At 38.2% G+C, this 27,453-nt stretch overlaps 1 protein-coding gene across 3 annotated transcripts in view; it reads left to right on the forward strand.

Annotated features, from left to right (window-relative positions):
- SLC25A21 (solute carrier family 25 member 21) overlaps positions 1-27,453 on the forward strand; it is a 453,133-nt gene that overhangs the window by 291,397 nt on the left and 134,283 nt on the right. The window contains exon 1 of one of the 3 annotated variants that reach the window (XM_076004088.1): positions 20,211-20,440. The exons of the other annotated variants lie outside the window; for them this stretch is intronic. Coding sequence (XP_075860203.1) covers positions 20,415-20,440 — 26 coding nt within the window. The 5' untranslated portion in view covers positions 20,211-20,414. Of the gene's footprint in view, positions 1-20,210; positions 20,441-27,453 lie in introns of those variants that run through there. 3 annotated transcript variants of the gene reach the window in all.

Here is a 27,453-nt window from a genome sequence, read left to right on the forward strand (position 1 = left end):
ATGATTCAAAATGACCAGCATTCATTAAACTTTATTACTGAGCTGCATGAAGTTTCTTTGGATTAGGAGACGGCATAACCCTCTGTCCAGTTTTTCCAATGGTGCTGAAGCTTTTCATTAACCTGGGAAGCCTTCTATTTACATGGTTCACAGCCTGGTCTCAGCTCACTTGGAGGTAACAAAGGGTGTCGGGACAGGAGGGCAGTGGGGGTCCTGCTCCTCTAAGGCTTCCATCTGACTCTGATCAGGTCAACATTTAAACTCCTGCCTCATTAGGCAAAATAAAATGGAAATGACTGAGTGCTCAGGGATCATATTTCAGTTTTGCCTTTGTCTCTTCCCTACACCTTCTCTGCATAACCCAGTTGTTGTGACACGGTTTGCTGGGTTCTCCCCTTGTATGTGGCTGGCATTGCTGGTACCCACTGGTACCCACCTTCCAGCAAGAGTGCATGGAAGTGAGCAGGAGTGAGTCTATGCCAGCATGTTCTCAAGCAGGAGCAAATTGTCAGACAATTTCACTCTTGTTCCTCTAATTGAAGGGGAGCTGTAAATTAGGTAGGATGTGTTCTTAAGGTGTGACAAGAAAATGAATGCTGAGTAAATTGTTAGTAACCTGATTAATGCTGGATTAGCCTGCCCATAAATTAGATGCCTTTGAAAAGCCAAGTTTAGTTACTGTAGAGCATTAAAATCTGTATCTTTGCCCACCTAAACTGGCCAGGCTGACATTGTATGCCTCTCAGTGTGACGCACTGAAAAGGACACAGCATCACCTTTGTGGTATTTTTTTTTTTTTTTTTTTGAGACAGAGTCTCACTTTGTTGTCCAGGCTAGAGTGAGTGCCGTGGCGTCAGCCTAGCTCACAGCAACCTCAAACTCCTGGGCTTGAGTGATCCTTCTGCCTCAGCCTCCCGGGTAGCTGGGACTACAGGCATGCGCCACCATGCCCGGCTAATTTTTTAAATATATATCAGTTGGCCAATTAATTTCTTTCTATTTATAGTAGAGACGGGGTCTCGCTCTTGCTCAGGCTGGTTTTGAACTCCTGACCTTGAGCAATCCGCCCGCCTCGGCCTCCCAAGAGCTAGGATTACAGGCGTGAGCCACAGCGCCCGGCCTCCTTTGTGGTATTTTTAACAAGCATGTTTATCTTTAACCTGAAAAACAGTAAGGAACTGTTTAGTCAAATTCAAATTGTGGAACATTCTATAATCAATTGGTCTGTATTCTTCAAAAAGAGTCAATGTTTTGAGAGACAAAAGAGGTTAGGATCTTTCTTAGATGAAGAGATACTAAAGAGACATGACAATTGAGTGCAATATGCGGCACTAGATGCAAAAAACAAACAAACAACACAGGATGTCATTGGGACAGTTGGGGAAATTTGAATATACTCTTAGTATTAGGTAATATTGTTATATCAATGGTAAATTTCATGGATGATGGCATTTGGTTATATTGGAGAATGCCCATGTTTTTAGCGCATTATATGCTGACGTATTTAGGGTCGAAGAGTCATTATGTTTTCAACTTAATATCAACTGATTCAGCAAAATATTCTTATGTTTTATATCTATTGATGCACACATACATATATACATATATATGGAGTGAAAGAGAAGAAGAGAAAAATGTGGCAAAATGTTAAAAATTGATGACTATAGATGAGTTTATAAATGAGATTTATATTATTTACCTTGTAGGACTTTTTCAATAAATAAATAAAAATAACACACCTTCCTGGGGGAGGCTTATTCAGCCATGAAGTTTTGATCATACAATAGCTTGCCTGGTTAGGATCCTCACACTGAATTGACAGCTATTGTGAATGTCATTACTTGACTTTTGGACTTTTTTAACTAAGGATTTCTGTACAGCATTAGCCAGACTCCAACCCATATGGTGCCAAAAAATGTGCCTTGGCAATTCCTTCCCTCTTAATATCCAGGAGTCATCCCCATCTGGCAAGGCTGCAAAGAATGAATCCTGGTGCATCTGCCCCCTGACCACATCTTCCTGCCTGTGCAGCCCAGTTTTCTATCAATACTTCTGGGACACCAGGATGGAAATGCCGGGTGGGTGCTCCCCTCCATGTGCCATGTCTTTCTACCCAGTTTTCAGAGCTTTCCTACTTTCTCCTTTTCTTGCCTATAATAAAGGCTGTGATTTTCTCCTCCCTTTATGATACCTTACATCCAAGCCTTCTTTATTGGCACCAATGTAAGTTAGAAAATGTGTTTAGCTTCAAGTAATAGGAACTGGAAATAAACCAAGAATTTAGTTCTACAATATCATCTGAGACCCACACCTCCTCTGTCTTATGACTTCTCTATCCTTTGTGACCTTCCTCCTTTTGCAAAGTCACTTCATGGTGCAAAATGGCTGCCAGAACTCCACCTATATGTCCATCTTCCCTGCAGGAAGTAGAAGGAAGTCAGGAAAAAGAACATGCCTCTCAGCTGAGTCAGCCATCTTTAAAGTAATCTCTTGGGAGCCTCACCTAATGATTTCTTCCAGGACATCACTAACTTGCAAAGAAGGTTGAGAAATGTAGTCTTTCCCTTCAGTATATTGTTGCCCCAAATAAAATCAGGGAATTGGTTGGGTAGAAGAGGAGAAAGAATACTGGAAAGGTGGTTAGTAATCTGTGCATCAGCATCTGTCAGTATATCATTGAGTCAGTTGTTTATTGAGTACTGACTCTGGGCTGAGGGGGGACACATAAAAAATATGACACATCTCCCAAACTGCCTCATCCACTAGGAGCTTACAATTTATTTAAGGGGCAAAATATGTGGAAAAATTAGAAGGGAATTTAGTGCTAATCTAAATGGGACTCAGAGAAGACAGAGAACCAAAATCCTCAGGCAAGATTTCTGGCTTTATGTAAGGTTTAGATCAGTGTTCAGTAAGAGAATTTTCCAAGAGGAATAAATAACACAAGTAAAGCACAGAGGAAGAAATGATCTGGGTGGCTGAGGATGAGTGTCTTGGTCTCACTAACTGCACAGAGAGTATGGTTTAGAGCAGAGCAGAAGCTAAGATGATGGGTGAAAGGCGGTGGTTTGTGGAGCATACTGAACCCATGACATGTGCCTGGCCTTGGGGAACCAAATGGGGGATGACTGTACGTTCTTGGGCAGGGTATTATTAATAATAGGTGAAAGTGGCATTTTAGGGAGACTTTTGGTAGCAAATAGGAATAAGTCGAGAGGCCGGAGTTAATAAATGAGTACAGTTGCGGATTAATATAGACCTTGTGTTAGGAAACCAGTGGAAATAGAAAGGAAATGGCAAATCTGAAAGATGTTTAAAAGAAAAATCTGTGGGGAATAATAAGGGAATGGAAGGAAAGAAAAAAAGTAGAGGATGGTTCTGAAGGTTCTAGTCTGGCTGACAGTGGAGCCTTTGCCTCCAGGTGATAGCTGTGAATTCTGAAGGACTTTGTATATTTGTGGAGGAAGAACTGTAAAGAATGGACAGAAGACACACATATAACAAAAGTTATAAGTAATTCTTGTAGAATTGAAAGCCCCAGGTTATTTCCACCGTGTTGAGACCTGAATTATGCTTTTGTGTTTAGCTATGTGTATTTTCCAGTTAGAGAATTTACCCAGTATATTTTTTAAAGAAGGGTAATGTCTTCATGGGAGAAACAACTGATATTTTTGAAATCCTTATATATTACATATAATAGACAAACTAAAGGCATGTTGTTACTTTGATCATATTTTTAAAAACTCAAAGCCTCCTGTGTTGATTCTTCATTAAAAAGAGTAAAGGAAATTTCAATTACTCAAAGTTTAAAAAAGGAAAATAGTTAACATTTTAGTGCTTGCTTTGTGTCAAACATATTGCCATACATGTTTTCATTTTGTCCTTCAATTTGCTTACTTTTAGACTCAGAGTGCATAAATGCTTGTCCTCAGTTACACAGCTAAGTGGTAGAACCAGCATTCAAACCCCAAAATGCTAGCATCACAGTCCCCATTCTTTTCTGTGTTATCCCTCTTGTTTTCAGTTCTTCCTCCCTTCTTTCTGGTTCACCACATATCAGATCTATTGAAAAATTATTCTTCTGTGATTTTTGGAAGTCACAGCTTATTGAAATTCAGAAAGACTGAGAAACTTGTGTGTTACATAATTCTAATTTATAATCTTAAATGGGAAAACTTCTTGATAGCAACATTTGGTTGTTCAAAGCCTGATCTAAGGAAATCAATGTTATCAAGCCATTTGAAGGACAATATACTTTAAGAAAGTTTATATGAGTAAAGTCTGTCCAAAACAAACTGATTCTTCTACTCTTATTAGAGGAATTTGCTCAGGTTACCCATTTGGAGAACTGTTTTTTATTTCTTTCTTTTCTTTTTTTTCTTTTTTTTCTTTTTTGGTGAGAACACTGAAATCTTTGGTAAATAAAAGATAATTCCAAGTAGGAATAACATAACAGTTATTTTGCTTCAGAAACAATCTCATTCCAAAAGATAAAGACAAATAAATATATTCATGGTTGAAATAAACTCTTCTGTTTGTTTTCTGTTGGAACAGTCTCTACCCTCTAATCACACTGAAGGCTTGACTCTCATGGGTTTTCCCCAGTGACATCTGTGATAATGATTTGATAAGAATAATATTGTGTTCTTTAAAAAGAAAAAGTTCTTGCTTTTATTTTTGACCATGAGTTCAGGTCTACTCTGAGATATGACAATGAAGCCTACGAATGAATGTTCTTGTGGAGTTAGTTCTGTGAGCCCTAGTTTCCCTCTGGAAGGCTACCTCTCCACTGCTGCCGTGGGAAAATGTAGGCTTGAGTTGTCTCTTTCCCCTCAAGTCACAGTCCATTTCTCCCTAACTTTTGACCACCTCCCAGAAGTGAACTACAGTCCTGCAACAGTTTTGCCAATGATGGAAGATCACGGTCCCCAACCCTTCAGGCCAAGGACCCGTAGTAGTCCATGCCCTGTTAGGAACTGGGCCGCACAGCAGGTGAGTGGTGGGGGAGGGGGTGAAGCTTCATCTGTATTTATACCTGCTCCCTGTCTCTAGCATCAGCACCTGAGCTCTGCCTCCTGTCAGATCAGCAGCGGAATTAGATTCTCACAGAAGCACAAACCCAACTGTAAACTGTGCATGTGAGGGATCTAGGGTGCGAGCTCTTTGTGAAAATCTAATGCCTGATGATCCGAGGTGGAGCTCAGGCAGTGATGCTAGCGCTGGGGACAGCTGCAAATACAGATTATCATTAGCGGAGAGATTTGACCACACAGAGACCATAATAAATCAATTGCTTGTAGACTCCAATCAAAACCCTATCAGTGAGTGGCAAGTGACAATGTAATAATGATAGAAATAAAGTACACAATAAATGTAATGTGCTTGAAACATACCAAAACCACCACCACCCTGCCCTACCCCTGATCTGTACAAAAATTGTCTTCCATGAAGCTAGTCCCTGATGCCAAAAGTGTTGGGGACTGCTGCCATAAAGTTATAATATGGTATTTTTGCTGTACCTTTTCTATGTTTAGATATGTTTAGATACGCAAATACTTAACCATTGTGTTACAGTTTCCTACAGTGTTCAGTACAGCAACAAGCTGTATAGGTCTGTGGCCCAGGAGCTATACTATATGGCCTAGGTGTGTAATAGGTGCTACTATCTAGGTTTGTCTCAGTGCATGCAATGATGTTTGTACAACCAAATCACCTAACATATTTCTCAGAACATAAACTCCTCATTAAGGGATACATGACTGTAGATCCATCTGAATCTCTAGAGTACACTTCTCCTTTTGCATTGGACTTTTTTCTTCCAGTTATATTTGTCACCATTTGACTAGATTCAAGGATAGACTGGGGAATTAATTTCAGATATGTTAAAATAACTTTTCAGGGTGAAAGGATGTCATTTAGTGTTATAGTGTGGTCTTTTCCTAAGTTGAACTATAGGAAAGTTAATTTAGTCCCCTTTGTCCAATATTTAAGTCCAATATTTATGGAGATGATTTACCAACCAAAATAAAGTCCATTATTTAAATGAAACTGACTCTTTATATTCCTGGTTCTGTGTTCCCCAGAAACAATACCTGCCTCGTAATAGATACTGAATGCTTTTTGAATTCCCCTTAGAATACACAAATGCAAATGTAATTTGTTTCTGAAATTTGGTTTGAGAGATGAGTTATGTGTATTAATACTATGAGGATTTGTAATACAATTTGTCAGTGTAATTTGAATGAGAGCCTCTCATGGTTGACTGTAAATGTACTTTAATTACGGTTTAATAACCTTCATATGGAAAATGGTAAATAATTGTTAAATAAGTGTTCTTGGATAAACTTCCATTGACTCCTGTAAAAAAACATCAAATAAAAATATAATATATATAGTAATTATGTAGATTAAAGAACTTCATTAAGCCAAATGCTTTTTGGCAGACTGTAGAATGCATGCTCCACATCAAGTAGGGTGTTGAACAAGATAATGATGCTAACTTGTAACAACTTGAAATTTCCATTAAGAGGCTAGTAGATGTACCGATATCATGTACTTAACTAAGTAAAACCTTTACTAAAAAGGGAAAAGTGTAGTTATACTGTGGACTACTAAGAAATACACAAGACTTCCCACTCAATAATTCTGAAGATAAGCATTATCTTTTCACATTACCATGAACAGGAATGTTAGCTATTGTGCCAAATAATATCTCCCTGATACTGTAGCCTAGACTTTTAGGCAAAGTAATGTAAATTGCTTCTAATAATTATATTTTCCCATTTTCCCACCTCCCTGAAATTTACTTTCTCCCTTCTCTAAAATTGATTTTTTTTTGTAGAGCAGTCCATCTTTCTGGGGTGCCAGACTTGTATTCTGACATCCTGTTCTGCACACCACAGCCATATTACTTCACGTAGGCTACAGCTCAGCAAAACAGACTGTATGATCATGTTCTGTAAGTCCATATTATGACCCTGATTTATTTAGCAAAAGATGCGCAATTTTAGTGGAAGCTAGGTGGCCACCCAAAGGAGGAGCAGTGAGTCTCAGTGTGGCTTCACAAAGACCCCAACAAGGTCATGCAGCTGCCAGTACCAGTATTTGAGAAGATACTGTTGTGCTGTACTACAGCTCTTTTATAATATGTACTTATTTTATTCTTTCAGAAAAAGGTGGAAAATATGTATACATATCTGGGCTCTCCTTTTCTCCAGCTGAACTCCACATCAGCAAGTCCATATTGTCACCCAGAGGAGAAAACTGAGGGAGGACCCTGACAGCTGTGAGCACTTTGCCGATCTCTGGCCATCTCCATTTCCTTTGAAATAAATAGCAAGATTCATTTTTCTTGCTATTGCCCTATCTCCCCTTTTTCTTAACTACCAAACTTTTTGATAGAGAATACTACATTTACTGTCTACATCCATTTTCTCTGCCACCTGCCCATTTCCTTAGCCAGGTACCCTGACACCCACCTACAACATTACTGAGCCTGCCTCTCAACCATGGGCTCGTGGAGTGCTTCAGTGTTTCAGAGCCTGGAGGTCAACGCTCGGGTCCCTCCATCTTCATTACATAATACTTCCCTGTTCGCTATCAGTACATCTGTGTGGGACACCTACAGACTCTATTTGTCTGAGAATATACATGAAATGCAACAATATCCTTATGGGCCCAATTCTAAAGCTATCAAGCTGGCAAATAACAATGTGAATTTAAGGAAGCATTATCTACTGTTTACAAGACAATATTTTTTTTTTTTTTTTTTTTTTGAGACAGAGTCTCACTTTGTTGCCCAGGCTAGAGTGAGTGCCGTGGCGTCAGCCTAGCTCACAGCAACCTCAAACTCCTGGGCTCGAGTGATCCTCCTGCCTCAGCCTCCCAGGTAGCTGGGACTACAGGCATGCGCCACCATGCCTGGCTAATTTTTTATATATATATCAGTTGGCCAATTAATTTCTTTCTATTTATAGTAGAGACGGGGTCTCGCTCTTGCTCAGGCTGGTTTTGAACTCCTGACCTTGAGCAATCCGCCCGCCTCGGCCTCCCAAGAGCTAGGATTACAGGCTACAAGACAATATTTTGAACAGAGGTGCACTAATACATCATAAGAAGACTATTGTGCTTTCCTATATGATTCATGGCTAGAACCAACTTGAGTCATAACAAATGCCGACAATGTCCTGACTGGTCCACATTTTCTACACCTGATGCTTACTAGCAACTAATAGAAGTAGCAACTTCACTTTGACGGCAGTTGATCCATTCAATAACACAACAGTTTCTTAACAAAAGCACTCCAGATTTATACTAAATACTACCAAATTATGACTTTCTAGATAACTAGAGCCACACATTCTGTATATGCATTAGCTTTTCTTTGCTCCAAGCATTGTACAGTGGTATCAGAATATGGTCAAATACGGAGATGAGTTAGATTCAGTTTTGACAATAGCAGCTGACTGTTTACTCTGTGAAAGATGTTTGGGCTGACTCTGAAGAGGAACCAAAGGTAAGGTAAGATGAATTCCCTGCCCTCAAGGAGCTCAGAGTCAAGCAGTAGAAATAAGACAAGTGCTCAGGCACCATAGTTGAAGGAAGAGGATGTTGAGTTCCACTTGGTGCAGAGAGGGCCCATCCCACAGGAGGGACCCCACTCTAAGCCCACACAGGAGAAGCAGATCCTCTGAGAAAGAAGACTGAGAAAAAGCCAATAGACTTGCCATCTATGAACACAACTGTTATTTTAGAAAAGCTCTATTGAAAAAAGGATATTTTTATCTGAAATATCTGCAATATCAGAAATCTCTCTGAACATGTTACATTTTTTTCTTTTAGCGTATTATGGGGGTACAAGTGTTAAGGTTACATATATTGCCCATGCCCCCCTCCTCCCTGGAGTCAGAGCCTCAAGCGTGACCATCCCCCAAACGTTGCACATCTCACTCATTGTGCCTGTTACATTTTAACAAATACTAAGTCACTGAGTTTTGAGTTCTTATTTAGAAGATACTACAGTTCTTGTATGTTTGTAAAAGAAATGAATTGTGTCATTTGTGTTTTTTGGAGAGTGCCTTTTCTGCGGGCTAAATGTTTGTGTTAAGACTTCCCTACCTCTTGGCATTGTGTCTCTTGGAGGCTTTATGACCAAAGAAAGGTTTCTGCAGCCAAGGCAGGGGCCCTATGGAGATAAAATACCTTGTGTTTCCCTGCAGGAGGTCTAGCTCTCTCAGACAAGTTTAATAGCCATTCATGCACTGAGAAGATCTTATCTCGTGTCCTATTGGTTCAGGGTCACTTGCTGGCTCACATTATATTGAAATGTGGGCAGAGAGAGGGAGTAATTTGTTAATGTCATGTACGATGAACTTGGTTAGAAAGGGAAGTGTACCCGCTTTATAATAACACAAGTGTTTCCTTGCTAATCCCTTGGCAGGTTCATTATCTGTGCAGCCCCGGGCAATGGTTAGCCTATCGTGAAAGTGAAATTTAACCCTCAGCATGAAATTAATCTTCAAAGACTTATGTCTGCTCAGTCTAGAAATAATACATTCTAAGTGATTTTATAATCCCTGACTTTCTTTATGCATAGGTGCTAAATTGTTATTGAGATGTTATAGAGCATGCTAGGAAATTGATTTTTGTTTACTCAAGAAAACTGGACAAATCTACAAGAACAAAGAGTCTGATTTCCCAGCTTAAGTTTGCAATTGTAAAGCTGACATGGTGGGATGACTATTTTTTAAGCATTAGTAGGGTTACCATTTGTTGGTGATCATACTCATGGTTGTTCTATGCTTTACCTAATTTATATAAGAAAAGAATTGTTTTTTAAATGTCACTTGACAAGAAAGCTCTGTCATTCTAGCCTGTTGACATTCGACATGGAAAAATTGGGAAGAACCAAGAGAATGCCAAAGGAGTGTGAATGGTTCCTTGTACAGTCAGGAAACCTTTAACAAGAGTAAAAGGAAGTGAGGCTGTGTCCCTTTTCCTGTTTCACAAGACAGGGCTTTATTCTCAGTCTTTTCTTGTATCTTGCTTTCCAAGGTGTATGGGCAGTTAAGGAGGGAGAAGAAAGGAGAGGTTAGGATTGAGAAGGAGGTGGAAGGGAGCCAGTATTTACTGAGAAATAAACATACCAAGCATTTTACACACATTGTCTCATTTAATCCTGGCTGCAAATGGCAAAGTAAGTATCACTTTTCCATATAAAGAAACAGAAAGGTTTAAATTTCCTGTCCAAGTTCATGCAGTGGGTAAGTGGCAGAGCCAGGATTTGAACCCAGATCTGTTGGACTCTAAAGCCTTCCTATTTCCACCATCTCCCAGAACCTGATCCTAAGAAAAGATAAAAAGATTTGGAAAATTAATGAATCTTTTTCCCCTCAATACACAAGAAATCCTTAGTTAACCTAGTTGCAGTTTAGAATATAAATATTCTTCTGTGGTAATTGTGTTTTGTTTTTGTGTATCATGATGACTTATTTTTAATATAATCCTAGGTTGTTATTAGTTCCCTGCACAGCATTATTATAAAATTAGTCTATATATTCATTCACAGTACTTGAATAAATGATTGTGAGAAATAAGCCAAAGGCTCAGTGGTAGAAGATAGATGTATACTAGAATTTATAGAATTTTTTATTTCTAGATATTTCAAAGAAATCAAGGATCTCCTGAATTTGGTAAACATATTCAATTTTCTATTTTAATCCAGTAGATGCCACTTCCTAGAAGTCTACTACTGCTTTGCTACCTACTTCACACAATTTTAAATGATTTTTCAGTAAGGCAAGTTGGAGTTCTAAAGAAGCACAAATGTACCTGCATGTATCCTTACCTTGTCAAGTCTCTTATCAAATTTGCGTTCTAGGTTTTGGTTTTCTCATGCCCGGTCTATTTTAACATCCTTTTTACTATTGCTTCCTGTTGGTTGACATAGCCTGTCACTCTACAGGGAGAGGAAATTAAATTGGTCTGGCACAATTTTCTCCTTACAGAGCCAAGTTCAATGGAAGCCAATACCCTTTCCTAAGTAGATATAAATCAACTATTTGAAAATTTACTTTCATTTCTGCCTATTATTTAGATGTTGACTTCTTTTTGACTCTACATATATGTTTTTTCTAAACTTCTAGAACATTCCTCCTAAGTTTTCAAAAATCCTGTTTATTTCTTGGAGAAAGGTTATCAGCCCTTACGGAGGTACACCTATCTCCTTTTAAAACTCTCTAACAGAGCCCTTTCCTGTGCTGGCTTAACTTCCCACCCACCCATGAAACACCTTGCTAGCTGCCCCAGAGGCCGCCCTTCCTGGCATCACAAGTGAACTGCTTCGAATTAGTTTTCTCCATTTAACCCCATCTACTCTCACGTCCATCCGCTCAGTTCATATATCCTGTCTCCTTTAAGCGTTTGTTTATTTTCTGTGTGTGTGTGTATATATATATATATATATATGTATATATATATATAATTTATTTTTAATAGTACTGTGTGTTTTCTTTGAATTCCCTTCCCATTACCTCTGATTTTTAAACTTCCTTGTGTATCCTTTTTTTGGTATCATGAATACGTAGTGTAGTTTGCTATGCACTTTATGTTATAGATGGGCTGAAAAAGTAACTCTAATGAACTTATATGGAAGTTTTACATCTTAATGAACGTCATAATTTTTTCTACTTTTAAGCAAAGTGAATTTAAACACTGATAAATGATTAGCATTTATTTTAGTGAAGTGAAAATAGATTCTGATCAAATATTCTTTATTGTTTAATCACACAAAAAAAGTGGACTCCACTTTGTTGTCTGGGGTTTGTTTGGTCACTGTAGAGAGTGCCACAAGATGTTCCTTTGAAGTGATAATTTTCACAAGGGTAGAAACAGTCATTTATAGTGTTTAAAAAAATAATCTTAAAAAGGCATAAAGCTGCAAACAGGCAATAAAATTTTGTTGCAGAGTAGATTCTTTTGAGTACCCAAGAATGTTTTCCTGTTGGCATTTGTTTATAACCTTGTTTGTTTTTCTAAAATTACTTCCAAATTGTCAGCCTGCAGAAAAGCGTAAAAAGGTGTAATAATCACACTTCAGATCCGTTAAGTTAATACAGAATATTATGGAAAATTGTTTTAACTCTTGAAAATCCCTCTACAACTATAAAAGTGCAAATGAGATTGTCCCTGCTGTTTTAGTCAGGCCTGTGAGCCTCAAAGCAATAGGGTATTTATAAGAAATTCCAGACATAGCAGTGCTGCCATGATCCATATGACCCAAACTTTCCAGTTTTGGTCTCTTGTCCTGTCTAAGGAAAAACAAAGAGGCATAAAATTTATCTTGGAAGATCTCAGATCCCTGTTATGACTCATTATAACAAAGATATATGTGTTATTTTGTAGAATCTTTAAGTTGATTTGGAAGAAAAAAAGCACTTTTTGATTTTCACTACACTCTGGTGATTTTTAAGTCACTGTCTTTCCCCATAAACAGCTCCAGCCTTTCTCTAGCACTGTCCTGAGAAACTGGCTATTTCTGTCTTCCAGTAAGGGATCTGGTTTTCCTGAAGACCATATTGACAATCCCTTATGTTTGGAAGATTCTATTTCATTTTTATCAAACTAAAAAAGACAGACATGGAAATGACTGGAAGATATCTGTGTATTGATCTGCCTCACGTTTTATACTTGGAATAGATTGCACTGATCTTTTCAGCTGTGACTCAAATAACTTGACTCAAATAGCTTGAAGGAAAAGAATGTTGTGTATTTAAGAGTCTTTTCAATGTTCCTAATTTGGTTTGAAATTTAATTCGGTAGATTCCATTTTGGATTTCTCAGGAAATATTTTGCTAGCCTAATAGGCACTGTATTTTTATAGTAAGGATTGATGCATCTCACAAAAGGTTGTCTGAGGAGAGGAACACCAAAGGTGGCAGTTTGATCTTTTCAATTCAAAACTAGCATAATAAAATTACCTTGTTATAGAACCTTGTTTTGCTTTAAACCTACATAAATCATTGAAGTAAGGAGGGACTATATAATTAGTAACACCAGGTTTATATGAAGAGAACTGATTTTTGAAATTCAGAATATTTTCCTTACTTATGCCTACTCTATGTAATAGAAATGTCTACCCACACACTCTGATAATGCTGCATATATTTGGGTACAGCTATATGCATAAAACCTAGCTAGCATTTTAGCCTTAAATATTAGCTTTTAAGCCAGAGCTTTCCAGTAGAAATATAATGTGAGTCATACATATAATTTTGCTAATAGCCATATCTTGAAAAGTAAAAAGTACTGCCCACTACAATACATGTTACAGGATGTGATGGTTAAAGTGAAATGTAGTCCTAGCAAAATAATGAAGTAATGTTTAATGGAAACAGTTTTATCCTTCTTTAGTTCTTAAATTTAAATCTAAATTAGTTAAAATAAAATAAAGTAAATCTATTGTCTCAGCTGCACTCGCCACCCTTGAATGGCTCTATAGCCACATGTGGTCAATGGCTACCATATTGGACAGCGCAGTTTTAAGCCTTTGTGGATTTTACTCAAAGCCCCAGTGCTGTGTTAGTGTTCTTTTTGTATGTAGTCATTGTTTAGGAAAAACACGATAAAACGAAGATTAATTTCTTTCTATAGATCTACTTTCTAGTCAATAAAATGCTTTTATGCTGGACTGATTTCTAAGCACACCTATTTGCCTGATTTTAGCTATGTACATGTGTTGCTGGGTGGTTTGGTGAGGTATAGGGGAGTGGAGGAGAGGGGAAACTGGGGCCATTTGATCAACCTATGACTTTGAAAAACAGCCATCTGCCACTTTGAATCCCATCATGAAGTCCTAGTAAATCTAAGCTTTTGCTTATATCCCATGTCATGAAACTGATGATATGGGATATTGAAGAGGGGGTGATGTGGGTTTCCCAAGTGTGGGGAAGGGCAGTGGTAGTACTCTTTAAGAATAATTTGGAAAAATAAGTACCTTGCAATATCAACCTTATGGCAGCTTACATAAAACCATGCCACTTTAAAACTAAGTAGAGTGAAAATATATTTTCTCCCATTCTCTTTTATCTGGGGAGGAATATGAGTGCTCTCTAGTTCCCCTTTTCCTGAAATAAGAAAAAGAACACATTTGTCATCACCAAAGACTTACTGGCATACTAGGGTATGATTTAGAGAAAAAATAAGCCCTTAAAATAGAATTTTGGATTCTGTACCTGGATATTCACACACTATTTATTAACATCATAATTAGACAACTTTCTGGACCCTCCCAGCTCCCCCTGTGTGAGGCACTTTTCACACTGAATGGAAGTGGTGGGATGTGTGGAGTAATAACAATTTCTCAATCAGTTGGGTGCTTATGTAATATCTTTCTCTGGGAACTAATGACAGTAAGAAGAATGTGAATGATCTTAAAAAATATGATAGAGAAAATCGTGATTAGTTCTTTGGATAAAAATACAGCATGATATATCCGATGAATTTGTTTTGGTACAAAGATTTTTTTCCCCTAAGAAATAATGTGGCAATAACAGGATTCTGTGGTTATTTCTACTTTTTCTCCCTTTTTGTTTTACATTTTTAAATGTGAAGACTTGGATTCTAAATAGTGTTGCACTAGAAATATGTGCTAATCACAATGCACATTCCTGTAAAAAGCAATAATCAGCTCACTCAGTGGTGAAGTAGTCCATTAGAAAAAAGTGCAGCAGCAGACAACATCAATAATATAGCTGAAAAAGAATGAGAAGAAGAGAGAATTTTACCAGAAAATATGAAAGTATACTTTTCGTAACTATGTTTTGAGGTAGCTGCAGACATCTTCCTTTTTGGCAAGCAGCCACCACTCAGCCTCTGCTGAAGAAGCAGGCTTGAGGGCCATGTTTGTACTATGTCTCCATCCTCTGGACATGACTAAGCCAACCAGTATTAGACAGCTGACCCAAGGACAACCCCCTAGAGAATTTTAACTGCAATATGGTTTTGTAGTGAGAGAACCAACAGGAAGCAGATGGCACTCTCAAAGTAGGATAATTTGAAGAAGATTTATATCTGGATTAATTACAAGGCTATGGGCAGGGTGTAAGGAAACTGCAAGGAATAACTCAAGATCCTGGTGCTACCAGAAGCAGGAGGTAGAGCTGTCACTACCTCTATGGGCATGAATAAAGGAAAAGGTGACCAACACCTCACAGATGAAAGCCATGCAGAGAAGACTTCGTGACAGGAGCAGTGAGCTCCTGTTAATATGTTGAGACAGCAAAACCCGAGGAAGCTGTGGAGGAAGGGACCAGATGAATGAATATCCCAGCCTCCTTGTCCTCCCTCCCTCCTGTCACTTGCTGGGTTCCTCACTGATCAAATCCAACTGGAAGTCAGATAACACAGGAGGTGTTGGATGCAATCACCTCTCAGGGCAAGAAACAGAGTAGACAAGGGTGGAGAGTAGATCCAAAGGAAATGTAGATCCAGCAGAGACATGTTTGGCACACATGGTGGCAGAGAGAAGTAAATGGTGGGCACTAGGTTTGTGTCATGCTACACCAGGGCTAGCGCTAGCCTATCAAAACCAGTGCTGTAAGGGAATAGGAAGCTTGGGCAATAGGAGGAACCAGTCTTAAAGAGGACACATAAACAGGGAGAGACACAACACAATGTCAATCTTCATGTCCGTCAAGGCAAACCTAGTGCAGCAACAAATAAAACCTTAAATTTCATCAACTCCACCTACAGAAGTACAACCATTCATACAGTTGTCCAGTGCAGGTGTTCCTGGATGGCAGGAGGTTTTCCTCAGTGTGTGATTTAGGGACAGACTCCCTCCATCTTGTAACTCTGCACCTGCTAGAGTTTTGGAGTCTTCTGCTTCCACCATGCAGGTGCTACAGTCTTGATGTGAGATGTATCTTGCAGGTGACACAGGAAAGAGGATGAAGAAGTGCCACTCCTTAAAAGCCTCAGTGGGGAAATGACACACATTGCTTCTGCTTTTATTCTATTGAAAAGAGCTAGTCACATGAACTACACCTGGATGCACAGGGAGCTGGGATGTAACATTTGACTGGGTAGATGTTTCCTTGTATCAACTTCACAGGACAATGAAAGGAGCAGGAGGTTTAGTGGACAGTGGACAGTGCTCACTTCTGCTGTAGTCCCTGAGGATTTCCATGTCACAGTCCCAGTTCCTAGAAGACCTCACTATACATCCTTGCCACACATGGTCTCTGTGTAATAACCATCTCCCTGCTTATGTGAGCCACCTTGAGACATGTTAGTCCTAGCCATCAAAGCCCTTGACAAAAGCACAATGCCATGCTCATTTAGGAAAAGGTGATGCAATATAACAAAAAAGTCATCTGCTGTGCCTTCAAATTTCCAGAGTGTTTAAATTTGGGATTTAAAAGTTTTTTTCCTGTATCTTATTAGAGTTTAAAAGTGTTGTATTTTCAATTGTATATTTGTTTATCTGTGATAACTTTTTCTTAAGTATAAAAACACGTTCAGAAACTGCATAGCTTTTTAAAACATTCATTATTTGAGTTGACAAATAAAAATTGTGTATATTTATTGTGTACAATATGTCATTTTCATAGCTTTTTAATTCTCTTGATAGTTAGGTGAAACTCAACCTAACACAAATAATATGACTAAAAAATATTTATTGAGCCAATCTTCATTGCATCAAGTTCTCTTGGCACTTCATGTTTAAAGTCGTGAAGGTACTGACTTCACCATTGAAAATACTCATTTCTTCCCTCACTTTATTTCAAAAGCTGTCCACATTCAGGAGAGTTTTTTAAAAAAGAAAATACCTACCAACTATCCTATAAAGTATATCAAGACTTTTTTTGAGATTTCAAAGTATGGAATTGTAGCTGTTTCATGATTTCTGCCAGAATTTGACCTAACGCACATGAATAACAGTGGGCTTAGCAGTTCCAAAAGCATTTGTACTGGGAAGCAGAATCCTTTGTGGTGGTATTTTTTTTTTCTTTCTCTTTTCTCCCACCAAAAGGGATGGTGAAATACCACCAGAGCCAACAGAAAACCAAAAGATTCGGTCTTTTATAGGTTTTTCAACAGACATTTTCATATTGTTTTCAAATTGTCAAACTCAACATACATTTAAGATGAGAATCTAAATAACAGACACTTGCCACACAGCCCATAATGCAAAAGTAGAAAACAAATCCTCCAAACCATGGAAGGGCATTTTATTTGAAGAAACAAACAGAAATAGAATCCACAAAACAAGTAGGGGAACAGAATGAAGGAGTCGTTAAGGCTGGCATCGGCTATGCTTTGTGTCACCATTTTCATCCTCATTGTAAGTTATGAATTATGTCTTATCCAGCTTCCAGGGGCCAAGGGACACTTTATTAAAAGCCCTTGGAGTGGGGGAATCCAGAAGGGACAGGAGCACATAGCAGCAGGGCCATCATCCCACAAGGAGGAGAGCCTTTGCCACCTTGAGGTACTGCACCTGAATGTGACCACCTGAGCCAATGGGGAGAGAATACTACAGGAAAACAGAGGCCTGATGGCTCTTACCTCCTCTCAGGACAGCTCATTCTCAGAGAATGTTCCAACTCAGCCAGACACCAGTTATCTCAGAACCTCAGCTCACTGGCACAGAACTGAGAAACAGAACACATGCAAAAACGGTCTCTGAATAGCCAAAATAGATGTTGTGAAGGCCAGACACTAGTGCTCATGGACTTGACTCATAGCGTGATCCCTCAGGCCCTCACTAAGAGCCGTGGTCAAGCTGGGTTCTCTAGTTCTAAGCCCACTGCTGATTTTAAGTGGTGAATTAAAGCATATAGGAGGAATGCAGGCGAGAAAGTGTGGGAGGATGAGTGGGGAGAAGGAAGAGTGGCTTAGAGGCACACTCACTGATGCACAAGAAGTGAAAACTACTGCATAGGAAGAAGGGAAAAAATAGCACAAAACTAGACAGAGAAAACAAAAAACTAGAAAAGCACCATGAGGCCATTAGTCTAGGGACTGGCCTACCCAAGCCTTTCTAAACCAGAAGAGATCACTGTGTAAAAGCACAGGAGGATAATTCCCATTCAAAAGGTCCCCACTGACCCTGAAAATGCTACATTGGGTCTTCTGTGTGCTATTCAAGGAGAAAGCAAGAATAGCACAAATTTGAGAAGACTTGCCTCTTATTAATGTTTTCATCACCTATTGTGATGTACACTTTTATAAGAATGGTGGGGTCTTAGTTAAGCAGAGTTTAACATCTAGGTGCCCAGTACAGAATAGGCATCAGTGAAAGTTAGTTATCTGTAAATTTCACTGTTTGAGAACATATTTTGCTCGTTTCTACTCAATAATCAGGTGTTAATTGTGAAGGGAGAGACTTAAACGTTTAACTCTAATCTTCCTACTTTGATTTCAGGATAATTAGTTGAATGAGAGCAAGGGGAGTTTCACTGGACACAACAGGAGCTCACCCCAGCAAAAGTTTGAAGGAGGAGGCTTAATCCTTAGATATTCACAGTAGGTTTCTCATTTGAGTCCCATTTTAAATGCATGTCTTTGTTAGTTTTTAGTATTTTAGGAAACCTAGGTTTCCCATGATACCCAATTATCTAGATCTTAATTTGTAGAAAAGAGAGTTATTTTTTTAAAGATAATTATGTTTTAAAATGCAAAGTTACATTTATGTGAAAGGGGCAGAGTAAGATCAGCATTTTATAAAATTAAATGACTTGAACTGTCTTGTAGTGTTTTGCAACACACCAAAACACCCGCCTATAATGCTGCCAAAAATATTTAGTTGTCTTTTATTAAACATTTGTTAATTACCGAAGCGTAGTTTCTTGTACAAGTTCTGTGGACAAGTTAGGCCTACTTCTGGGTGGGACTAATTCATGCATCTCTTTCTTGCCAGTGTTTTAAGTGATTTTTAATTATTTTTAACATGTTATTTGATGATAATGTTGAAACCGCACCCTTCCACTGGGGCTCTTTTTAGTGTGAGTTCATGACATAATGGAATATTCATTATTAAAAGCATTTAGTTGAGAGAAAGAGAGCAAGAGAGAGAAAGAATGAGAGAGAGAGAGAGATTACAGAACTCTTTAGCTGATATTGGTCTTGCCTGTTCCCCAGGCATACAGTAGACACTTAAAACACTTGGAAATAAATAAGCCCCATCGAATAGATGCTAGATAAATATAGAAATATTACACGACGTGTTTTGCTCTTCAAATAGAACTGCATCTAAAACCCCCTACACAGATGTCCGTCACTTCTCCCACATGAAGAGATCTCTCCATTCAGAGTCTACAGCCCAACAATGAGGGATCAAATTAAATGAACGCAGCATCTTGGATGGCTGCTTCCCTCCAGCACAGTTAATTGACAGCTGATTTTTTTCAGAGTTCCTGAGGTAAACTTCAATGTCCATTGGGTGATGTACAAGTAATTTTCTTTTTGGTAATGAAGAAAGCTTGGGTTCAGAGAAGCAGCTTTACTGGTCACTTACTGAACTAGAGAAGAATTTATAGTATAGTACAACTGAAATGCTCTAGGGAAAGCTGCTTCCTCTAGCCTGATGCCATTCTACTTCCAAGGTGGTCCTTTTTTTTTTTTTTTATTTTCCAGGTGATTTTAATCCTACAAATAGAAGGAAACTGTAAAACTTGGGAACACATTGAGATGAGATTTTATATGTAAGAATGCTCTCAAGGTTGAAAATGATATACAAGTAAACAGTACGATTACCATCTCTTTGTCATTTGGAGTCCTAAACATCTTTGAAATGCTTTTGAAAACTGTGTCCTCATGTTGAACTAACAGCAACCGATTCAAATCTTGGTAACATATGAGGTCAATCTTGATATAAAAATAAGAACTTTCCTTGAAATTTTCCTCAACTATGATATGCATAAGCATATTTTTCTTCCTTATTAGCCAAGCTTATTATCTCCATTCCCCAAATTTCTTTCTAGCATAAGCATTTATGCTTATGAATGCAAAGAAACCACCCACTCTTTTAATCTCTCTTTCTTGGATATGATTGAAAAGCATCCTTATCAGTGCTCAATAAACCAACCACACAATAGGCACATTTGATCAGTTAAACTAAAATGGAATGTATATTAGGTCCCCAGAGACTCTATATTTTCTGACATGCTCCCTCACCAGACCCTGGCTCATGTTCTGTAGTGCATAATTAGTTTCTGAGAAGTGGCTCAGCTCCCAGAGCCAGTAAGAGGGTTCTGGAAGATTTAACTACATTTGAATTCCCTGTTCTGGAAATCTTTTATGGAGGCTAGAAACCAAGAACATCAGTCTCATCCTGAGCAATGAGCTGAGATTAAGCAGGGAGGATGGTGTTGTGTGCTTCTCTGTCTCTAGGCAGAAGATGCTATTGGTGAATGCAGGAACTTGTGGACCCAAGGAGGTAGGTGGGGAGGATCAGAGAGAGAAAGAGTATAGTTAATGTTTTGTTGGGGAGGGGGTGTCAAATTTTTAAAACTGTAAGTATGTGGGTAATGTGAGAAAACTATGCTTGTCATGGCTATAGTAACTTTAATATGATTGTTGAAGTTGATGTTCACACTCTGTTCTCATTATCTTGATAATGAGTTTTATTTCCAATCTTTGATCCATCCTTCCCTCATTTCCCAAATACGAGTCGCTTTCATGCTAGTTAACCACTGTAATGGCCACTTTAGGTCAGTGCACTTGGTACAGTGTAGGTAGGTGTGGGCATTAGGTCATTCGTTGGCATTAAATATGAAGTTTAATTAAACATATGTATACATACATATGTATATTCAAAGAGTGGCAGCACTATAATCTGATAGTCAGCATAGTTTTCATCATAATGTGACATGTATTTTACAAAGCAGAATAATTTAAAGTCATGCTAGTAAAGCTTTTGTTTAATTGAGACCAGTTTATGTTTGGAGCATTTTAATTATACATCTATGTTAATTAGCCTATTTTATTACTTGTGGTTTAACATTATTAGATTTAGGTTGTAATCTCTAATGATTATTTGCCTCTTACTTGTTAACTAGCATATTGTCATTAAAATAAATGTTCAAATTATATTGTCAGTATAGTTAGTTATTATCCCATATGTAATATAAACAACTGGAAGGACTTGTGCCAAATAGTAGAATAATAAACTCTCTTATCACAATTCATTTTGCAATGCCAAATTTTACATAGATTCTAAATACTAGAAACACTGTATGTCTTATAATTGTGAAAGATTACAAAACTAGATCTATTTCACCACACCAATGAATGACATATAATTAAATGTTTATTGCAAAAAATGTGTGATTGGCAAAATAATGAACCACTTGTAGGATATTTAAGTGTACTGTAAAAGTGTGAACTGTAAAATGTACATTCATATAATATCAGTCTTTAAATCTTCTTGGCTTGTAAAAGAAACTGCAATTAGATGTGTCTAGGATCACAGGAAATTACTTAGAGTATATTCAGGCTATCAGGGTTGATCTGATATTTCAGAGAGATATTTTTGAGGCTCTATTAAAAAACGTGTTTAAAATTACATGGCACAGAAGATTTCCCTTGGCTTTGTAGCCTTGCCAAGATGTTGTTACCTTATCTGTAGTAATTATCTGGGCTGACTGAGCACTCCAGGTTACATATTTCTTCAAATTCTAAACTGTTTTATAATAACATAGAGAAATTTATTGGACTCCTTTACAATATCATAAATGCTAGGTCAAAGCATAGCCCAGCCCACCTACACCTAATAAGACATACAGACTTTTAGCAGACAAAGGACATCTTAACTTTTTCCAGGTATAGGTTTCTATTTCTTTTACAAAGAGACTCTCCTAGAGAAATGACTAAGCAACAATCAGGAAAAATATCTTTCTCTGAAATTTTAGAATAATTTGATAAGCAGCCAAATATGGATGAGTACAGGTTTTGAACTTCAGTCAGTGATCACTGTGTGGGCAGAGCCAAACTCCGCTTCCCTGCGGACTTGTTAGCATTATTTTAGAGTAGTAACCAATGCCAGGCCTAGACCATGAACCCAGCAAGCAAAGGCAATGCTTAAATCTCAGGTGAGATTTAACATGTGTATTTTACCTTGTTTTATAGTTAATTACTAACATCTCCCTCCCTCCTCCCCAATTGTTTGTTCCCTTCTAGAGGGCAGGACCTGGGTGTTATTCATCTTTGGGTCCCAAAAACTCCTAAACTTTTCCCTTGCACAGATGGGGAGCTCAGTATATGCTGAGACAAACATCTGTGTCTAGAACTATAAACCACACCCTTCCATGTGTGGAAGAGTGATTAGAGGCCTCTTGAGCCCAATCAGTGCTCAGGCAATGTTATGTGGATTATTATTATATTTAATCTGAAGCAAAACAAAATACCCATAGCTAGCTTTTTAAAAAAAGTTACCATTTACATTCACCAGGTAGTTCAAATTAGAACAGTAAAGCTATGGATATAGAGAAATGCTAGAAGGAAACCTTTTTCCCCCCAGCACTTGCTAAAGAAAACTGATCTTCAAATTCAGCAGCCTAATCACCCCACCATCTGATGTGGTCTTTCTGCAGGGATGACTAATGCATAGGCCCCAGTGGTCAGAAGATAGTATTTCTTCTCTTGGAAGGTGATTTTTTTTTCAGAACACAGGAAACAAGCATACTAGGTTTGGAATGGAAACAAACATTCTAAAGGTGTACTTTCTAGGGCCTTTTCCCAAAGTTAGTGAGGTAGGTGTGCACATCTAAATTTCAAAACCTTAGACATGTCTTTGCGTGTTTGGTCTGACTTTGACCATGCTCAACCAACTAGTAAGAAAGCAAACATTTTCTATAGGAGCAACTTCTAATTTCAGTAAGAAAGGCTAATTGCAGTGAATTAAAATCTTTATTTAATCTTCCTACATTTATCCTTTTAATGTGTTCTATAATTGCAAACCTTTAGTCTGTTAATCTCTGATTCATTAGTGGGCTTCTTAAGTGTTTATGAAGGAGCACGTGTAATATTCTGGCAATTACTAATAATCTTTGTGCTTAGCACATTCACAAAGATCTCTGCAGGGAGTTTCATTAGGTTCATCACTACTTATTATCAGTATACAACTTTTATTAGCAGTCTCCCACCCCTATAAAATATGGAATTGGGGGACTTCATAATACAAAAGGAAAAGTCTATTCTCTCTTGTGGATAACAAACTCAAATATTAAGTCTGTGTGTTGCTCTCCCTCCAAAATTAAATCATCTTCCATTGTCTGCTGTCCCATTTTACTGCTGAGGACAAAGGCAGAGAGGGATTAAATTACAAATCTCTCCAGTTTACACTATGAATCAGTGGCAACACTGGAATTATAACTGGTGGCTCTCAGTCTGTGTCTCGGTTCCTTAAAGTGCCTCACCTCTTTTGACATGAAGGTGGAATTATGATGTAGCCTAGTGCATAAAATGCCACTGAAAGGGGAAAAAAGCAGCACTTATGGCTGTCTTTGGTGAAGGGTCCCCTGCATCCCCACCTTAAACAAAACCAAAACTTCCTACTCCTTTATAATAGCTGAAATTCCTTCCGAAGACACATTTTGACAGATAGCACATCAAAGTAAAAGTCACATCAAGGATAAATGATTGCTGTGAATGCGTTTCTGAGAGCAGGTTGAATGGAGGAAGTTACGAGAGAGTACAGGAACACGATTGAATTAGGAAACAATCTAGAGATGAAGCCAGAAATAAACTTCACCCATCTCCTAATTTACTTAAGATCGGTGGCAGTGCCAAAGGAGGAGGCATATGAAAGCTTTTTTCTCCCCAAATCTCCATCAGTTCCCTCTCACAAAGCACCCCAAATAGTTATATGATCTAACTAAAAAGCAGAGTGTGCTGTGCAGATATAGCTTCAGGACAAGTCCCTTCACAAACCCCAATCCAACCTTTTGCAATTCAGTTGCTACATATTCATGTAAAAATATGAATATATAAATTATATATACATATGTATGTACATATATTTTATACATATATATGTATATATTCCTGAAACTTACACTCCCCAGGATGGACCCCATCAGTATTTTTTAAAAGAAGGTGATAGATGTAAAATTACTTTGGAAATAAAGGCACTGCCTACATTTGAGATTTTCAAACACCCTTGTCTGAAGACTTTTAAGGCAGCAAAGCCATTTTATTTATTACAAATGTATCATTCTTATGGCCGTATCTTCAGAAGTACTCAGACAAGCAGAAGTGGCATATCTACACTGAGAATCAGCAACAGACTAGTTTAAAATTTGATGTCACTGAGCACACATTTAAGTGTGTGGGAAATGGTGCAGTCATGATTCTCTACAAATTAAGAGAAAAATGTTTTAGTGAGTAAGAACATTTTTTGGCCATAAAAAATATGCTTGTGCATTTGTTTGTGAACCTGGAGAGGCCCTTCCTTGCCCTGCTGGTTGCCACAGTAACTTGCTTAATATTTATGGAGTGGTGAATGATAGGGCCTGTTCCCTCCCATTTGTTAAGTGTGTGCAGTTCTGTGCTGGCGGGCACTGCGGGAGACTCCCTTTGCGGTGTAGACTAAGGTTTGAGACACACTCCTTTCTCTTCTTGTGTTTGGTTTTGACCGCATGTTAAGAGCTGAATATTTCTTAAGTGTTACTCCGTTGTCCAGTTTGTCGGTTTGGCAGCAAGTTTTCATTCTAATAAAAGAAGTTACGCAGATGGAGATTCCAGATGTGTCTAAGCTGCTTTCATTAGGACAAGGATAGGTCCAGCCTTTTTTTCTAAATACAATCAAGAGTAGAGTGGCTTTGCCTTTGTAATTTTACAAAGGCTTGTATTACGTAACTGGAAAATCGTCTCCCTGAGCATAGAGAGAATTTTTTAGCACGGAATGCAGCTTGGAAAATGTTGATGTAAAACTTCAGTACAGGAGAGAAACCTTTTAAGTTGCTGAAATGTAGGGGAGAGGAAGAAGGAAATTGCTGTTTTACATGATTGAACAAAATGTACTATAATTATATCAACTTGAAACAGATTCCTCAGAAGAACTGATAACTCTGTGATCTGAATAAGTCATGCGTATTGGAACTAAATACTGCATGGACTTTCTCTGTGTGGAGAAGTTCGGTGTAGACACTGTGTGTGTGATTTGCACAGCAGAAGAGATAACCGTGCTTGCCTTAGCCTGTTTAATGAGACCTCCAGCTGCTCTGGCATAGTTAGCAATGGCTGGGAAGCTTTACCGAGGCATTCATATTTACCATGCCTGCCCATCCTTTTGCATTGCTCATCCAATGCAGTTTGTGGACTCTGCTCATGTAATGTTATTTTGATGTTGCCGCTCCTGTTTGCAATTAACACAGCGTGGCTCATTAGACAGCTTCTAAATGGAGCATTCCTCAGAGATTCCATGGACTGTCCTTGTTGCCTGTTCTAAAATGGGTGGGTAAAGTTTAATTACAGATATTTAGTCCAAAGATATTCTTGTTTCCCTTCTTCTCTCCACTGTCTCTGGGACGCACTATTTTCTGTCTGCCACAATCCACCGTAGACAGGAGATCATACCCAGTAAGAGTGATACTAGTGTGTTTATTTAGTGCCAGTAAAATTCACTAGATAGCATCTGATACTCCAAAACACTATTCCTAAACTTTTTTCTTGCGTATGGTAATTATCTATTTGCATATTTCCTTCACCTAACTATAAGTGTCTAAAAGGCAGCGCTATATCTTACTTCTCTGTAATCTTCCAAACAGTGATGTACCTAATACATAGCAGTGTTCAAGAACTCTATTAACTTAATGAATAATGGATTGGAAATGGCATCTGCTGGATTCTGAAAAGAGAGAGAAATTGCAACTCGTGAGTGAAGTGCCTAGACTTAACAACAGACAGGTTAGATAGCTAGCTGCTAATGAAATAACCGTACTCTGTACTCATGCTTGCATAAGCTAATGGAACCCCCCACCCTGGGTATTACCCAAGTGTGCAGACATCATAGATAAAGCCGAGTCTCTAACCCCAGCAGTAAGAGAGGGCTTAAGGTTGATTTTCTAGGCATTGGGATGTGCTTGCTTTGGCCCATCTGCTGACTCTTTCACAGACCGTCTAGAACCGGTCACACAACTGTAAGGTGGCCGTACAGAGGTAACTGAAGTACTGAGCTGAGGAGCAGAAAAAGGTGAAATGCTCTAAATTGGGCTTTGGCTTTATCTCCTATATACACTCCTCTAACCAGCTCAGGTCTCCACCCACCTTGAGCAGCCAAGTGTGTGCAGCAGAGTACAGGAGCATCTTCCTGAAGGAAACATGGGACAGGCTGCTATGGTCCTCGCTTCCCTGTTAGAAAGGACAGCTTTCCCTGACTGGCCTTTGTTCCTGTCATTTCCCCACCTGGAATGCTTCCTCTTGGTTTGCTCTTTTTGCCTCTCTGAATCCCATGAGGACCAGCTAAAATCCCTTCTCCTTCCTGAAACTCTTGCCGACCCTCCGCAGAGAGCAGTAATTGCTCCCCCCATGAACACCTGGACAACCCAGTGCTGATGCTCCTTGACATTTTGGATATTTCCCTTATATTGTTAATTTTTTTCCCTCGTATTTCTTTCTTGTGCTTCTTGAGAATGTAGGTAATGCCCTGAGTTTTTGTAAAACCTGTAGCATCTTATATCATATGGCACACATTAAGAAAATACTTGATAATTTGGGAGAAAAGCATCTAGAAAGGAATTTACTGAGATAAGTGAACTTAATGAAAGATTATTATAGATATTATGAGAAACATCTATGCTCGTGTAATTCTTTTATAATATATGAAACTGTTGTAAATAATTTTCTTAAAAGTTTTCTGAAAAGTTAGCAAAGAGTCTTGGATTTCTCAACGAGACTTAAGAAAATGTTTTCATAATCAGCAATGAATATAGGTTACAAATATGCAAAAGCTGAGATGAAGATTCTTATTTGAACTAGAACCAAAGTCATATTTTTGGAAATTGCTCTATTTATTTCAAAGTTATTTGTTCTATTAACCTATATGTAGTTCTCTCATTGTTTATTTTGTATTTAGTATTAATTCATTTGTATCCAAATTACTGTTATCTTCACACTGTAGTCCAGAAATACCCAAACAATGCTGCATCTACCTGACTGTCAAATCTTGTTCTTGATTCTAGACAGAACCTCTTACTAAGTCTTCCAGGCCAGTGGTTATATACACACCAAATGCACCTCTAGATCCAAAACAGTTTAAATGATCTAGTTGTACAGGTCCATGGTCTTCTGATAGGCTCCATACAATTTAAATTTAAGACTTATAGTTGTCCAGAAACTAGCCTTCTAAAACTGATCATGCTAATATAGGTATAAGTTAGACAAAAAAAAATCATTATGAAAATGAATATTTATGACATTTTAAACTTAGATAATAGTAGGTACGGGGTT

This window comes from Microcebus murinus, chromosome 6, assembly GCF_040939455.1.
Source record: "Microcebus murinus isolate Inina chromosome 6, M.murinus_Inina_mat1.0, whole genome shotgun sequence".
Lineage (NCBI taxonomy): Eukaryota > Metazoa > Chordata > Mammalia > Primates > Cheirogaleidae > Microcebus > Microcebus murinus.